At 46.4% G+C, this 15124-nt stretch overlaps 1 protein-coding gene across 1 annotated transcript in view; it reads left to right on the top strand.

Annotated features, from left to right (window-relative positions):
• The first annotated feature begins 1983 nt into the window (after nucleotides 1–1983).
• Nucleotides 1984–15124, top strand: part of CSMD2 (CUB and Sushi multiple domains 2) — a 553689-nt gene continuing 540548 nt past the window's right edge. The window contains exons 1-2 of the mRNA XM_040455784.1: nucleotides 1984–1990; nucleotides 2727–2991. Of these exons, the coding sequence (XP_040311718.1) occupies nucleotides 1984–1990; nucleotides 2727–2991 (272 nt within the window). The remainder of the gene's footprint in view (nucleotides 1991–2726; nucleotides 2992–15124) is intronic.

Below are 15124 nucleotides of genomic sequence, written 5' to 3'. Positions count from 1 at the left end.
CTTGCTCCTTTCTGTGTGTGTGTGTGTGTGTGTGTGTGTGTGTGTGTGTGTGTATGTGTATCACATGAGTTAGCTCTCTTCCAATAAGCCATGAAACCTCACAACAGGTGAGAGTAGCATTTCTGTCTCATTCCTGATCTTAATCAGGTGTTTCACCATAAGTTTGAATGTAGGTTACTGTTCTAAAATGGATGCTTTATCATGATAAGGAAATCTTTTTTTTCCTAGTTCCAAGTGCTTATTTTAATCAGGGTTACATGTCTGATTTTATTAAATGCCCATTTAGCATTTATTCAGAAGACTTTAGCTTTTTTTTTTCTCTTTTTTAATGGGATACTTTGTGTTAAGAGATTTCTCTCAATATTAAAGTCATTTCAGAGATTAACTGTCCTTTGTCAGTTAATCCCTAAAGTGGGCTTTAAAAAAATTAGCGTTGAGTCCATTTATCAGCATCACAGTTAAGGAGGTGGGTCTCAAGTGGCTGCTCCTGTGTGAATCCCATCTGTGAGTAATCATGTGGTTTGGGCTCCATTCCTAAGTATGTCTTTGCCTTAGTTTCTCATTTGTTCACTGGAGGTAATATTAATAGTATTCACCTTATAGGGCTGTTGTGAAGCTTAAACAACTCAATATGTGTAAAGTTCTTAGAAGAGTGTCTAACCAAACATTCACTAAATAGAAGACATATATTAAATTATTGGGAATTTACCATGTGTGTGGTACTGAGCTTGGGGTGTGGATTCAGAGACAGGAAAACTCACATATGGTCTGTCTTCTCATTGAGCTTACAGCCTGGCAAGAAGACAGATACTTATGAAATAATCACATGGAAGCATGGAAATTTGCTTCTATGATAAGTGCTATCAAGGAAAGGTTATGGCATCATGAGAACATGTAATAAGGGGATTGAGCTAGTCAAGGAGAGACACTGGACTGAAATCTGAAAGACAAATATGCACAGAAGGTAGGGAAGAGTATTCTAGGAAGAGAGAAGAGCATATACAAAGGTCCTGTGGCTGTGCAGGAAGATAGTATGGCTGGTACAAAGGACTGAGAGAGTGGGGTTTGACTGGACAGCTAGTGGACACTGGGTCTAAGAGGTCACTAAGAGCCAGACCATGCAGTGACCCTCCCAGGTCTACAAGTGAATTTTCCTTATTGAACAGCAACGAGGAGCCACGGAAGGTTTGGTGTAGGTCAGGGGGAAGGGGAAGTAACCAGATCAGATGTCTGTTTTGAGTAAGACGCCCCTGGCTGCAGTGTTGGCAAGGACCAGAGTAAACATGGTTGGCCAGTTAGGAGGTTATCATGCAGTCCAAGGGAGAGACTGGTATGAGTTGGCAGGAGTGAAGGGGACAGGGTGGTAGATGCCTGTGGGGCTGTGATGGAGAGGAAGGGGCCAGAGGAGATGGAGGGAGGGGGACATCACTAGTCTGAGCATCCCAAAGGAGATGCCGGGGCTGGAGCTCAGAGGGAAGTCTGGCCTGCACTGTGATGTTGTAGGTTGTTAGCAGGCAAATGGGGAGGTCCTCTAGACTAGACACAGAGGAGAGGTCCCAACACGGAGCCTGGAAAGGAGCCAGAGAAAGAGCAGGGGACGGAAAGGAGGAGTGGGTGGTGGCATGGGAGGAAGCCTGGGACCACGCTGCTCCAAGTGTGGTCCCCAACCATCAGCGTCATTGTATCACTGGGGGTCCAGTGAGAGGAACAGCCTCTGGCCCCACCAGGATGCTGTCCATTGGAAGGGTCAGAATTCACATTTCAGCCAGGCTCCCAGGCAGTGTGCATGCACGGTGAAGTCTGAGATGCTCTGGCCCAGCAGGAGTGTTTCCAGAAGGAGGGTGTGCATGACCAACAGCCTTAGAGGCAGCAGAGAGAGAGGTCTGTTAAAGTGAAGACTGGAAAACATCCGCTGGACCCATCAGTGACCTTCGCACACCTGTTTGGGTGGATCAATAGGACCTGAAGGCAGAAGTGACAGAGATGGAGAGTGAGTGGGAAGTAAGAAATTGGAGACAGAAAGTATGGACATATTGTGTTTTCTAGAAATCGTTCAGGGAAGGGGAAGAGAGAGACGGGGCTGGAGGGTGTTTGGTGAGAATTGTTTTCTTAGTGATGGAGTCCTGAGCACACTTAGGATGGGAAGGCTTCATCAGAGAGGAAATGATGGAGCCTGTGTAGCATATGTAAGAGAGGAACACGAATCAGGTTCTGGAGGGTAAAATGGGGATGGGATCTGAAGGGCACAGGGGATGATCATGTTTAGATTGGAGCAGGGGTGGCTCCTCCACAGTGAGAAGGAGGACGGCGTGGGGCAGGTTGGATGGGTTTGGAATCAGGGGGCCAAGGGATTCCCCCTTGTGGCTTTGTGTTCTGTGCAGAGTGGGAGGAGAGGCAGCAGCTCAGAGGAGGGGCTGGGAGAATTGGGAGTGGAAAACGGAGAAGGTTGCGAATTATCGTTCTGGCATTTGATGTTCCAGAGGAGAAGCCTGCCTTCTGCCCGGTCCAGTTGCTTTTAGTTTCAACTCTCTGAGCCTCAGTTCCTCGCCTCACAGTCATTCTGATGCTGAAGTACAATGATGTACATTTTATCACCTGCACAGTGCATGACATGTGCAAGCTCATGCTCCATCTGTCATCCATCTTCCCTCCCTCTGCGCCACGCCTGGGGTGGCCTGGGAAGCACTTGGAAAAGCGGGTTAATATTCCTCCCGTTTCTCTGGAAGCTTCTAAGAGTTCTGGCCATACTGATCTGTGCTCTTTCTCTTTCCCAGGCCAAAACTGCACATTCCAACTGCAGGGTCCCAATGGGACAGTTGAGAGCCCAGGGTTCCCATATGGCTACCCCAATTACGCCAACTGCACGTGGACCATCACGGCGGAGGACCAGCACAGGATCCAGCTCGTGTTCCAGTCCTTCGCCCTGGAGGAGGACTTTGATGTCCTGTCGGTGTTTGATGGCCCGCCCCAGCCAGAGAACCTGCGAACCAGGTACCCCCTGAGCTCATTACCGCAGCCACCAGCTGGGCCCTGAGAGCCAAGCTCGCTTGCCAACAAAGACCTCTGTTCTTATGGGGTCTGCCCTCAACTCCTTAGGCTTTCTTTATATTTCCAAATTCTTTTCTCCAGATTGGAAGTACCCAGTAGGCAGGACTGATGGTAGTGTACTTGGGAAGATAAGATAGAAGACACAAGGGATTACAGAGAAATCTGAGTCTTTCTATGGAGACTGATTTTGCATGGATTGATGTGTATGTGTGTATATCTATTGGTGTATATTCTTTGCACACATGGAAATCTATTCTCTCCCCTTGGCCCAGCAGATATGTGCTATAGGCTAATAGTGAGTATGTCTCTTACATCCTGTACTTGAAAACCATCAAGATGGATTGTTGGAATTTGCCTTATGTTTGCGTGGGGCAAAGTTCCCACTCTCTCAAACCCCATCCTGGTTATTGGAAGAGAAAACTATGGAGAGCGCTTTCCTGCACCCCATCCCCCAAGCTGTCTCCCAAGGGGGAGAGTTCCCATCAAGGAGGGAGATGGGAAGGGAGGCTACTGCTTGTCCAGACTTGTCTGGGATGAAGGTCAAGGCCCAAGAGTCCTAGCACTCCAGGTTTTGCTGGCCTGGTGGCCTGCCGTGCTCTGTGGCAAGCCTTGTCTGGGTTCTGCCAGTCAGGCTCTGGGCTCCTCAGGGAGCCAAAGGGTTAGTGGTTTACCAGCCAAGCCCTGGGGAGCTCAGGGTGCTAATGAATGGAACAGTAATGATTGGTTTCCTGGCGAGTGCTTTAACTCTCAAGGTTTTGTTTAAAGATGCTTCTGTGCCCTCAGCTTGCTAGCTCCCAGAGCAGGGTCACAAACAACATTTATAGGGAAGCACCAGCCCTCTTCTCTCCCACCCCCTGCACTCTTAGGGCAGCATGGAGGTGAGGCTTCCCAGCCTGCAGCGGGAGTGGGGGCAGCTGGGACCCCTCTGATTAGTAGTTCCTCCTGAACAAACCTGGGCTTATCCATCTTACCTTGACATTCAGCAGCTTCCGCACACAGTAGGTCTTCAGTGAAAATTTGGGGAAGAGACTGGAGTCCTCTTCACTTATTCATTACACAAATATTTCAAGAGCACCTCTTATGTTCCAGACACTGGCCTGGGTGCAGGGGATGTAGCAGCGAGCAAATCAAAGCTGCTGTCTTCACTGAGGCTACATGCTAATGTGGGAGACAGGTGTGGATGTGAATATGTGAGTTTAGAGTTCAAGGACATTGGGGCTAGAGATAAAAAATTGGGAGACTTGAGGTATAACACCATGAGACTGGATGAGGTTGCAAGGGAGAGAGTCCTCACCATCAGATGCTGAGCTCAGGTGACACCATCTGGGGGCACCTGTGTCTACATTTGATGAATGTTGAATGACGTTGCAAGATAGGAAGGCTAGTGGGGTACTTGGTTGGGATGTGGACAGCGGAAGGCAGCCTCCACTTCTGTTCCAGCTTTCCTTACGCTTACGTCCACATGGATGTGGTCAAACCTCTGTTTTCCGATGTTGGGTTTGCTCACTCTGAGAGTGAAGTACAGAAGACCCACTGGAGGTGGGGGGATTGCTCTGGCCCAGAAGGGTGGCGGGGGGTGATGTTGGTAGGGGAGGCCCTGGATGTGTTTCCGGCCCCCACACAGCCCACTCTGGCCAACAAGCCGTGTTTGAAGACGAGGCTCCCAGGGTTTGCACCCTCACTACGTTTGCGCCCTCACTACCCACTACCTGCTTGGGTTCTCCCTTCCTGTCACCTTCCCGATCTGCTCAGTTTAGTTCATTTCCGTAGCCAGGGGCATGCAGGCTTGGCAGAGGGGAAGGGCTGTAAAGAGTGCTGTGCCTCTTGGGGCCCCCACAGCCAGAGGAGCTCACCCCTTGGAGGACACCAAGAGGGGATGTGATCCCAGAGGGCAGTCCTAATAGCAGGAAAGAGTGGAATATGCAACTCCTGGAAAGTTTGGGAATGGATCTCCTTTAAGGGTGGGGGACGGGGACAGCAAGTGTGTGTTCGCTGGGGTCCTTGTGCAATGTTTTCATGATTTTGCATGGTTATTGGGTTTTCTTCTTATTCAGGAATCAGTTTCTATCTGTATGTTTGTCCAAGAAATCATCCATTTATGGAGATCGTCAAGGGTCTCAGCTTAGAATCAACATGGTTTCCCTTCTCGACGGGTCTGAGAACACACCTTCTTTCTTGCATCTGCTGCTGTGTGTTTGTGTTTTCTTTCTTTTTACTCAGTTAGTATTGTCAGAAGTTTGCCTATTTTATTGGTCTTTTAAACATCCCACCTGTAGGGCTATCAATTTTATTCTTTCTCTGTTCTCTGATTCATTTCTGTTTTCATCTTTATTCATTCATTGTCTTCTTCTTACCTTAGGCTAATGTTGCTGTTTTGCTGATTTCATGAATTGAATTAGTTTCATTATTTCCTGTTTGATAATAAAAACATTAAGAGACATTTTCCCCTAAGTATAACTTTAACCATATCCCATAAATTTTGATGGATAGTCGTTAATTTAGGAAGAGTCTCTAATTGTGGTTTTGTGCCTTCCTTGACTCTGGGACTTTTTTTCCCTCCGATTTCCCTCAGATTTTTTATACTTAAAATGTTATTATCTAGTTGTATTGCATTATGATCAGATGATGATTTCTACTTTGGAGAATTTGTTGGCTTTTTTCCCCACAGCACAAGATCATTTTTCTGAGTGTTCTATGAGTATTTGAAAGAACATATGTGAAAAATTCATGTTATTAACATTATGCAGTTTTTCTAATTTCTTATTTTCTGAATGATGTTTGTCAAGGATAAGCAATACATTTTTTCCCATATTTTTGCCATTGTTCTTATCAATTTCCCCTTTTATTACTAAGTTTTTACTTTATATATTTTGGTGCTATACTCTTCAGCATGTATGTTTCAACATTAGATCTGAAGAGTAAACTTGATTTTTTTTCAGTATAAAAGTTATCTTTATTCCCCCAACTTTTTTGTTTTAAATTCTACTTTGATGCTAATACAGTCGCCTTCATTGTTTTTTTAGGTTTGCATTTATTGGGTCCCCCTCTTTCCCAATTCCTCTGTTTTGAATATTTCTGTCATTATTTTAGGTATATTTCTTAGTACAAAATATTGGGGTGCCTGGGTGGTGCAGCCGGTTAAGCGTCCGACTTCAGCCAGGTCACGATCTCGCGGTCTGTGAGTTCGAGCCCCGCATCAGGCTCTGGGCTGATGGCTCAGAGCCTGGAGCCTGTTTCCGATTCTGTGTCTCCCTCTCTCTCTGCTCCTCCCCCGTTCATGCTCTGTCTCTCTCTGTCCCAAAAATAAATAAACGTTGAAAAAAAAAAAAAACCAAAATATCATTGGATTCTTATTCTAAAACCTTTACTGAGAGTCTTTATTCTTTAACAGGAAAGCTTAACCTACTCACAGTTTTTTGGTGATAACCTATATGTCTGTTCTAGTCTAATATTTCATGCTTTCTGTTTTAAAGTTTTCTTACTATTATTTCCTCTCCTCTACTTTCTTTTTTAAAACATTTTTTTAAGTTTATTTATTTATTTTGTGAGAGAGCAAGAGTACTCGAGGAAGCGGGAAAGGGGCAGAGAGAGAGGGAGAAAGAGAATCCTAAGCAGGCCCTGCACTGTCAGCACAGAGCCAGACCTGGGGCTCAATCCCATGAACCATGAAATCATAACCTGAGCTGAAACCGTGTCTGACATGTAACCGACTGAGCCACCCAGGTGCCCCATCCTTTTCTGTAGTTTCAAGTGCACGTTTTCTTTGCCTTTGCCTTTTCTGTGATTTTGATTCAACTAGTGGCTAAATTACTTCTTCAGAACACATTTTAAGGTGTATTTCTCTGTCAACATCTTGTCTGGCTAGGCTTTTTTTAAAATCAGGTCTTACTGGCACGGTAACCTGTAGAAATTCCTTAGTGTTTGTAGCATGTAGATACCTGCCTCTTTTTCATACTTTCCAGAATGGACATTTATATTGGCTCTTTTTAATATACCTTTGATTATTTCCATAAGAACTTAGGGGATCAGATTAAAGGAGAGTTTAACACATTGGCTTGGCTTGAACTGGAAATTTCCCTCTTGAACTGGAAATTTCTTTTTAGATTTGTATTCATTTGGATGCTATTGTTTTTTTAAAAAATATTTTTTAATGTTTATTTATTTTTGAGAGAGAGAGAGACCAAGTGTGAGCAGGGGAGGGGCAGAGAGAGAGTGAGATATAGAATCTGAAGCAGGCTTCAGGCTCTGAGCTGTCAGCATATAACCCGGCACGGGGCTTGAACCCACAAACTGTAAGATCATGACCTGAGCTGAGGTCAGACGCTTAACCGACTGAGCTACCCAGGTACCCCAAATTATTTTCTATTTTATTTCCATTTTGGATTACTCACTGCTAATATATAGAAATACAACTGGCTTTCTGATTGTTGGTCTTATGTCCTGTGACCTTGCTGAACTTATTAATAGTTCTGATGCTTTTTTACATCTGTGAATAAATATTTTTGTTTTTCTTTTGCAATGTAGATGTCTTTTATTTATTTATTTTTTGCTTAATTGCACTAGAGAGGATCTTACAGTATGATCATGACTAGAAGTGGTAAGACTGGACATCTTTGCCTTGCTTTTGACCTTGAAACACTCAGTATTTCACTGTTAAGTATGATGTTAGCTATAGGTGTGTGCTAGATGCCCTTCAAGGAAGGTGTTTTTGTAAAGTTTATTTGTTTATTTTGGGAGAGAGAGAGAGAGGTAGTATGCTCGAGCGGGGGTGGGGGGGAGCGCGGCAGAAGGAGGGAGAGAGAGAATCTCAAGCAGGGTCTGTGCTGTTAACACAGAGCCCAGTATGGGGCTTGGTCCCATGAACCATGAGATCATGACCTGAGCCGAAATCAAGAGTCAGACGCTTAACCGACCGAACCACCCAGGTGCTCCCAAATGAAGGTTTTAGGTGGAGGATTTTGGTACAGTCTGGCTGCAGTGGGGAAAATACACTGGACTGGGGGCCAGGCTGGTGACTGCCAGGCCAGGCCGGCGACAGCCGTACGTAGCCTGAGCTAGATCAATGAAGAGAGAAGATGGGCGTGGCTTTGTGTGATGTTAATGAAAAGGAATTGTCCTTGTCCCTGAAGCTAAGGGCAGATTTCTAAGGACTTGTGGAGTGGAAATAAGAAGAAGAAAGAGGTGGAGGATGACTCTGCAGTGTCTGGCTTGGAAGCAGAAAACAAGAGAGATCAGTGTGCGGTGAATTCCAGTCTCCAGTAAAATGTGTTCTCACGGCATAGCCGGGTCTTTTCTGTACTGACGTTTTAATTTATTCGTCTTGTGGAACAGGAGGGCCACCTCCTCGCATGTTGTTTTTCTGTGGCAGGCCTCGATTTATACGCAGGTAGGTTCTACATTTATTAACGCTGTGATCTGTGCAAGGTTTGGCGGCTCTGAGCCTCATCTATAAAGTGGAAGTCACACAGCCCATCTTACGACGTGGTTATAGGTCAGCCACCCTCTGCAGATCCCTCAGTGCTCCATCAGTGTTAGGAGCATCCTTCCCTGCCTGGGTCCTAGGAAGTTGGACTGCTCTAGAGGGCTTTGGTGACTGTCCTGACATTTCATCTGTGGCCCACTTACTAACTGGACTTTTTAGATCACAGGACTGCAGGTGTGGAGCACAGACACTGAAAAAGGAGTTGGGCTCAGGGCAGTCACTCACTGTGGGTGGTATCACTGAGCGTGTGGTAGCCCAGCAGTGGGACAGGACCACCAAGAAGCCTCTAGCAGGTTTCTCTCTGCCTGCGTAGTTCATGGTTTTCTGCGTTCATTGTCTAAAACTTGATGGGCTTAAGTTTTGCAGTCCTGCTGTCTATGCATCTTTGAACGCATCTCTCTTTTCTTCTCTTACTCTAACAGCGATCTTTTTTCACCCTATGCATGTATTCCAGCAAAAGGCTGAAGAGTCACCTCCCCACCCCAATCCCCAACCCCCTTTAACCTCACCTTTTCTCCAGCTGCTTGCTCATGGGTCGTGTTATGAGCAACAAGCTTCCTTCCTGGTTAGATTCTAAGCAACTTGAGGCTGGAAGTCAGGGCTTCCATCATGCTTTGCTGTGGCAGAACCATGCAGTGAGGACATGAGCTTGAGTTGTAGCTGTTCCTTAGCCGCTGGGCATCTGTCACTCACTTTGACTCTTAGCCTCAGCATCCCCATCTAGAAATGGGTGTATCAATATCTGCTTCGTAGGTTGGTTGGTGAGGATTAAAATAGATAATGTGTGTAAACCACTTTGAATTTTGATAAGAGATAAACAAAAGGAATACTTGTATATTTGTAGCAGAAAATCAGGAAACACCATTACGCAAAAAGACTCACAAAGCTCCCCCCCCCCGTCCCCCGCCCAAGTAAATGTATAAGTCATTTGGTAGAGCAGTGGTTCTCAACGCCCAGGGGACATCTGGCAATGTCTGGAGACATTTTTGGGTGTCACAACTGGACAGGGGGCTATGGCATCTGGTGGGTGAAGGCCAGGGATGCTGCTAAATATCCTGCCATGCCAGGACAAAGGCCAGGAGCGCTGAGGTTGAGAAATCCTGATGTAGGCGATGGAGGAGTTAAGGCCTTTGGCATCAGACATACTTAGGTTCTAATCCTGTTTCAATGTCAGGGACCTTGGACAAGTGAAACAACCCATCCGAGTCGGAGCCTCAGTTTCCTCTACTGCAAAATGGGCGGCTCTCAGTGGTGCTCTGTGCCAACAGCAGCACCTGGCATCGTTAATGAAGACGTGCCAGTAGACACACTGCGCACGGCTCGTTCTATATGCAGATGCCATTCATCTCCCAGCGACTCCCTTTCTCCACCAGGAGTTCAGAGCCATCTTCTTGAAAGCATCTCACATTTCATCTAGAGCTATTCACAAGCAGCCACATCCCAGGGTGCCAGAAGGCAGCGTCTGGCTGCTTGAAATTAAATTTACAATAGAAGCTGATCAGATTCTTCTCATAATGGATCAGGGTGGGAAGCGAGAGTAGAAGCTGGTCTTGAGAGCCAGGGAGCCTGTAGGAGTTTGGAAATGAGCAAGAAAAGAACAAAGAGCCTTCCAGATAATGCAGTGTCAGCCCTGCCTGGATGAATTATTGCAACAATCCCCACATCTCTGCTTTGGCACAATTAGATGGCCTTTCCATGCTGGCAGACATCCTTTTGCGTTGCAGTTTTAATGCGGGATGAAGTTTTCTAATGAAACGCAGGCAGACGTAATCTACGGAGACGCTGCTAATAAACAGCATCACCGCCTATTGGAGGGTTTATAGAGCGCTGGTGATGACTGCACCAGTTAAGCACAGCTAAGCATCCCTTAATTTAGACATTTGGGCTCAAGTTATGGGAAACACTACAACTCGTTCCCTCAATTACTGGCAATACGCATTCTGTCATCTGCCTAAGGTGGAAATGCAATTTAAGTCATTCGGGGCTGGTTGCAGATTTCACTCAACTGGCGTTAGACACCTGTTTGGAAGTTGTAAAAAATCCACAGATTTGCCAGATTTACTGTCTTCTTATAAATATGTATCGCAGCAGAGGCCCCTGAAGGACCTGTCTTGTTTGGATTCCTTAAAAAGTGTTCCTTGCACATCAGTAGGGCTGTCCTTGGAGAATCTTCTCCCCGGAGTGCCTTGAGAATGTGCTCTTGTGTGTGGGAGGCGGCTGGAACGGCCCATGGGGAGGAGGGAGCATTCTTTCTGTACACGACTGAAACAGGGAGAGGATGCTGGAAAGGGGAGAGAAGAGATGGTGACGCTGAACACCTCTCATGGGCCAGCCGCCATGCAAGACACTCATTCGTTCCGTTTATTCAACCTTTATGGGATGCCTACCAGTAACACCAAGTGTTGGGGATACAGCGGTTCGCAACACAGCCTCTGCTTCCAAGGAGCCTACAGTCTCTTTGGGGAGACACATAAATACAGAGGCAATGCTAGTTCACGATGCTACACGCTATGACCGGGGAGCTCTCTGTAGATGCTGATCTATCGGCCTGGAATGCCCTCCCTCCATCTGCCCCTTTGCTTAGTTATTGGTTACGCACTCTTCGAACCTCAACTCACTTGTCAATTCCTCACTCAGGGACTCCTCGGAGATACTCCTACTTCTCAACCTGGTCAGATCCTCCTATGATTACCCTCCTCAGATTACCGTGTATCCCTCCTTCATGGTTTTACATGTGCATATGTGTGATTATTTGATTTATGCCCATACTCCTTGACTGCAGACACTGTTTCTATTTTGCTCTCCATTGTACCTCCAGGGCCTGGCTTTTAGTATGTGCTCAACAAATATTCAGGGAATGAATGAATGAATGCTCTCTAGAGGAAGGGCATGGAGGGTGGGATGGGGACAGTGTTTTGAACCAAGAGAATAGCGTGTGTAGAGGTCCAGGTAAAATCAAGAGAAGGCGAGGTGCAGGCTGAAAGTGGGTTCATCCTGGGGGAGATTGTAGTGGAGAACTACGGGTGTGGCCAGGCCAGATCATCAGGGGCTCTATGTGCCATGCCAGGGAACTTGTCATGTATTCTAAGGGAAGTGGGGACACCCCAAAAGGATTTAAGCAGGGATTTCATGTGTTATCTAATCATTCAACAGCACCCCCATGAAATGAGCAGTGTTAATTTTCATTGCAAGAGTTAGATAAGCATCTGAGGTCTCTAAGCTACCGGGGGTTAAAGGAGGAGTGGACCATGGGTCTCCTAGAGCCAGAAAGAAACGAGGCATGTTTTCCCCCACACCAAAATGCTTTCTTACTACATTGGATTCATTTCATTTCCTTTTTAAAAATTCATTCCGTTTTCCTTTTAAAGCAGTTTCTTTAAAATAGTGAAAGTAATAAGCACTCACTACTTTAGAAAAGTCGAGCATTCCAGCGGTGTATAGAGTAAAACAAGGTAAGTTCCTCCTTCCCCAGGCCCCTGTCCCAGCCCTACTCCCAGGAGGTAACTGCTGTTAACAGTTTGGTGTGTGTCCAATTTCTTTTTAAATAAAGATTCATTAAACTGCCCGTGAGGCTTATTGGGACATCCATCAGCCCTTTAAAAATTGTTCTGATGAATTAAGTGTAAACTAATTAGAAACATGGATTCAATTACCCTCGAAACACACAAGGGCTTAATAATTAATAGGAAGAGGGCTTGAGGCCAAAGGCACTATGGATTTTATCAAACCCCTAACATCTGAAAAGTAAATATGTTTGATTCACCCTAAATGCTGGCAGATTTGCCATCCGGAGGCAAACCTGTTGGTAGAATCTTTGTATTTAACGAAGAAAGTTGTTTGTGATTTGTAAGGAATCAGCTGAAGTGTGTGGAGGCCAAGGGCAGCTGCGTATTGCTGAGGAAAGCTGCCTGGGACAGGGCAGTCTCTTTCTGGGTTATGGGAGTCAGCTTTGTTCATGATCTTTTACCAGGCAAGTTTGGGGGTCCACTGAGGTGCCTGATGACTTCGCCGACCATTTCTATGGGTCCAGGGTACCTGAGGAGCAGTACTAGGCCAAGAAACACTGCAGAAGTCAGTGGGGGAGGGGGGGAGGGGACATTCCATTTATCCCCTTGGGACTATGTGACGCATTAGATGGAATTGGAGAGTGGGGGGGAGGTCCAAGCACCTGTTGGGCCGGGTGCTTGATTTGCCCTATCTCACTTAATCTGCAACTTCCCCAGAGGGAGGAATTATTACCTCCATTTTTATTGCTGAGGAAACTGAGTCTCAAAAAGGCTACATGCCTTGGGGCGGCTGTGTTCAAACTCCTAGATCTGCTTGACAGCCGGCTTCACATAGGTCCACACAACTACACCAGGATTGAAAGGGGTGGTGGAAGTGGAGGAAGCAGGGTCCACCTGGCTTGAGGCTCAGGAAGCCAACTGCAGTGACCCACGGGGCAGCCATGTGCTCCATCACCTAATGCCAAAGGGTGGGTTTGGGCAGACGTGGTGGGGGGAGCGGTTGGCAGCAGTTGATATAGAAAGCCAGGTGGGCAGCAGTGTCGGGGTCCTGAGCAATCCTTCCATTCACAGTAGGACCCTGTGGTTCAAGGTCAAAGTCAGTTTTTGTGGCAAAGCTTCACCTAGGTTGTTCGCCAAGTCTGCTATTTAATAGCAGCCAAAATTTAAGGCCCCGTGGAGCACGAGTCTCGTGCCAAAAGGCTACACAACTTCACCGCTCCTCAAGATTGGTTCTGCCCCCAGCGTTACCAGGTGTTGGTCAAAGATGCGACATTGCCCCAGAATGGAGTGGGCCACCCCTTGACCCTCATCTGCCCCTTTCTTGCTGGTGGTGGCTGTCAGGGGGTTGCTGAGTTAGGAAAGTGCCCCCTGGTTTATCCTCAGCTCTTATTCCCTGAACATTTAGGGCGATAGAAATCACTGTGCAAGGACCCTCGTAACCCAGGATACTGTCCTCAGGGTAGAGGCAAGTTTGGACAGTAATTCTAGTCTTTACTCTGCTCATCAGTAGAAATGGTACCCTAACAAACCACCTCCCAAGTACTGTGTTCCTTGATCCTTTGGAATTAAAATAAATATAAAAGAAAACAAATTGTCAGCTTTTCAGTGAACCAAGAGCCAAGATATTACTTCCTGGTGTGGGTCTGAGCTGCCGCAGGACGTGGTGTCCAGAGCCAGTTGTGGGACAAGGAGACCCGGGTTCCATCCAGCATGGTTCCTGGCTTGCTTGTGATCTTCACCAAGTCCGTCCCTTCTCAGCAGCATCTTCCTGACTTATCAGTTGAGGGTGTAAGTCCCTAAAAACTCCAAAGCTTCTTCCTGCTCTGAAATTGTGTGATTGAGTGATGCTAGAAACGTCTGGAGAAGGATTATAAAATACTCCTGATCGTTTTGGATTATGTCTGCCCTACTCAGGTACTGCTCTGGGATCTCTCAGCACTTCCACCATTAGTCTTTGGCCTCAGGGTTTATTTCCCAACAGCTTGTTAAGCAGTGTGGCAGAGAAGGCTTATTGTCCACCATCTCTCTTGTTCTCTTTCCACGGTACAGAGTTGTCTGTGGGAAGCAGCTGCCTAGCCAGGGACAGTGTTTCTCAGCTTCTTCTGCATCCAGGTGCACCTGTGTGGCTTAGTGGTCAACAGGAAGTGGATAGAAGTAACATATATCGCTCTCACGGTTGGCCCAGGAAAGCTCCCCTGCGATCTTGTGTTCCCTCTTCTTTTCAGGAGACAGGAGATGCCCGGATGACTATATGAAGTGGGACCCACCACCAGCTACCGATTGAGAAATAAACTCGTATACACGCTTAGATCTCTGAGATTCCAAGCTTCATTGTCACTGTAGCCAGTGTGTTCTTAGCCATTGTAAGCTCTGAGTCTAGCCATTAAAGAATTTACTTTAGAACCTAGAGGTAGGTGAGGATTCTAGATAGCAGAATCTGCATGCCTTCCAGAATTGACATTCAGTCTTATTTACTTTTGGGGAGATGAAGCTCCCGGGACAATCTGGCCTTTGTGCCTAAAAATTAGGCCGTGGATGCATAGTTGAGATATTTTTTAAAGCCATTTTTTGTGCTCCTGACTTTTGCTGGATTCCTCTTGGCACTACATGGCTCTGGTTATAGTCCTCATCCCTGTCCCATCTCCTGGGGCCCCATGTCCTTGCTTTGCCTCTTACAGGCTGTGTGACTTTGAGGAAGTCACTCCTCTCTGAGTCTCAGGGTCTCTGCCCACAAAGTTGGGATTCTAGCAGCACCTACTTTGTAGGGAAGCTGTGAATATTCAACTACCATACAAGGTATAAAGTACGTAGAAGATGCTGGACGGACACATGGTGAGCTCTCAGTAGATGCTGGTTGTTGTCATTATTGTCCTTTCCAAAGCTCACGTCTTCCAGCTACCTCCAGTGCCACCACCCTCGTCCACCCCCACCCCCATTACCTCTTGCCTTGGTTATCACAACAGCCTCCTGCCAGCTCTCCTTGCTAATGCCTTTGGTGTCTTCAGTGTATCCTTAATACCAGAGCTAGAGGGATCTTTTTATTTTATTTTATTTTATTTTATTTTATTTTATTTTATTTTATTTTATT

Source organism: Herpailurus yagouaroundi, unplaced genomic scaffold, assembly GCF_014898765.1.
Source record: "Herpailurus yagouaroundi ecotype Mexico unplaced genomic scaffold, PumYag 77, whole genome shotgun sequence".
Lineage (NCBI taxonomy): Eukaryota > Metazoa > Chordata > Mammalia > Carnivora > Felidae > Herpailurus > Herpailurus yagouaroundi.
This window is presented reverse-complemented; position numbering and strand designations above follow the sequence as displayed.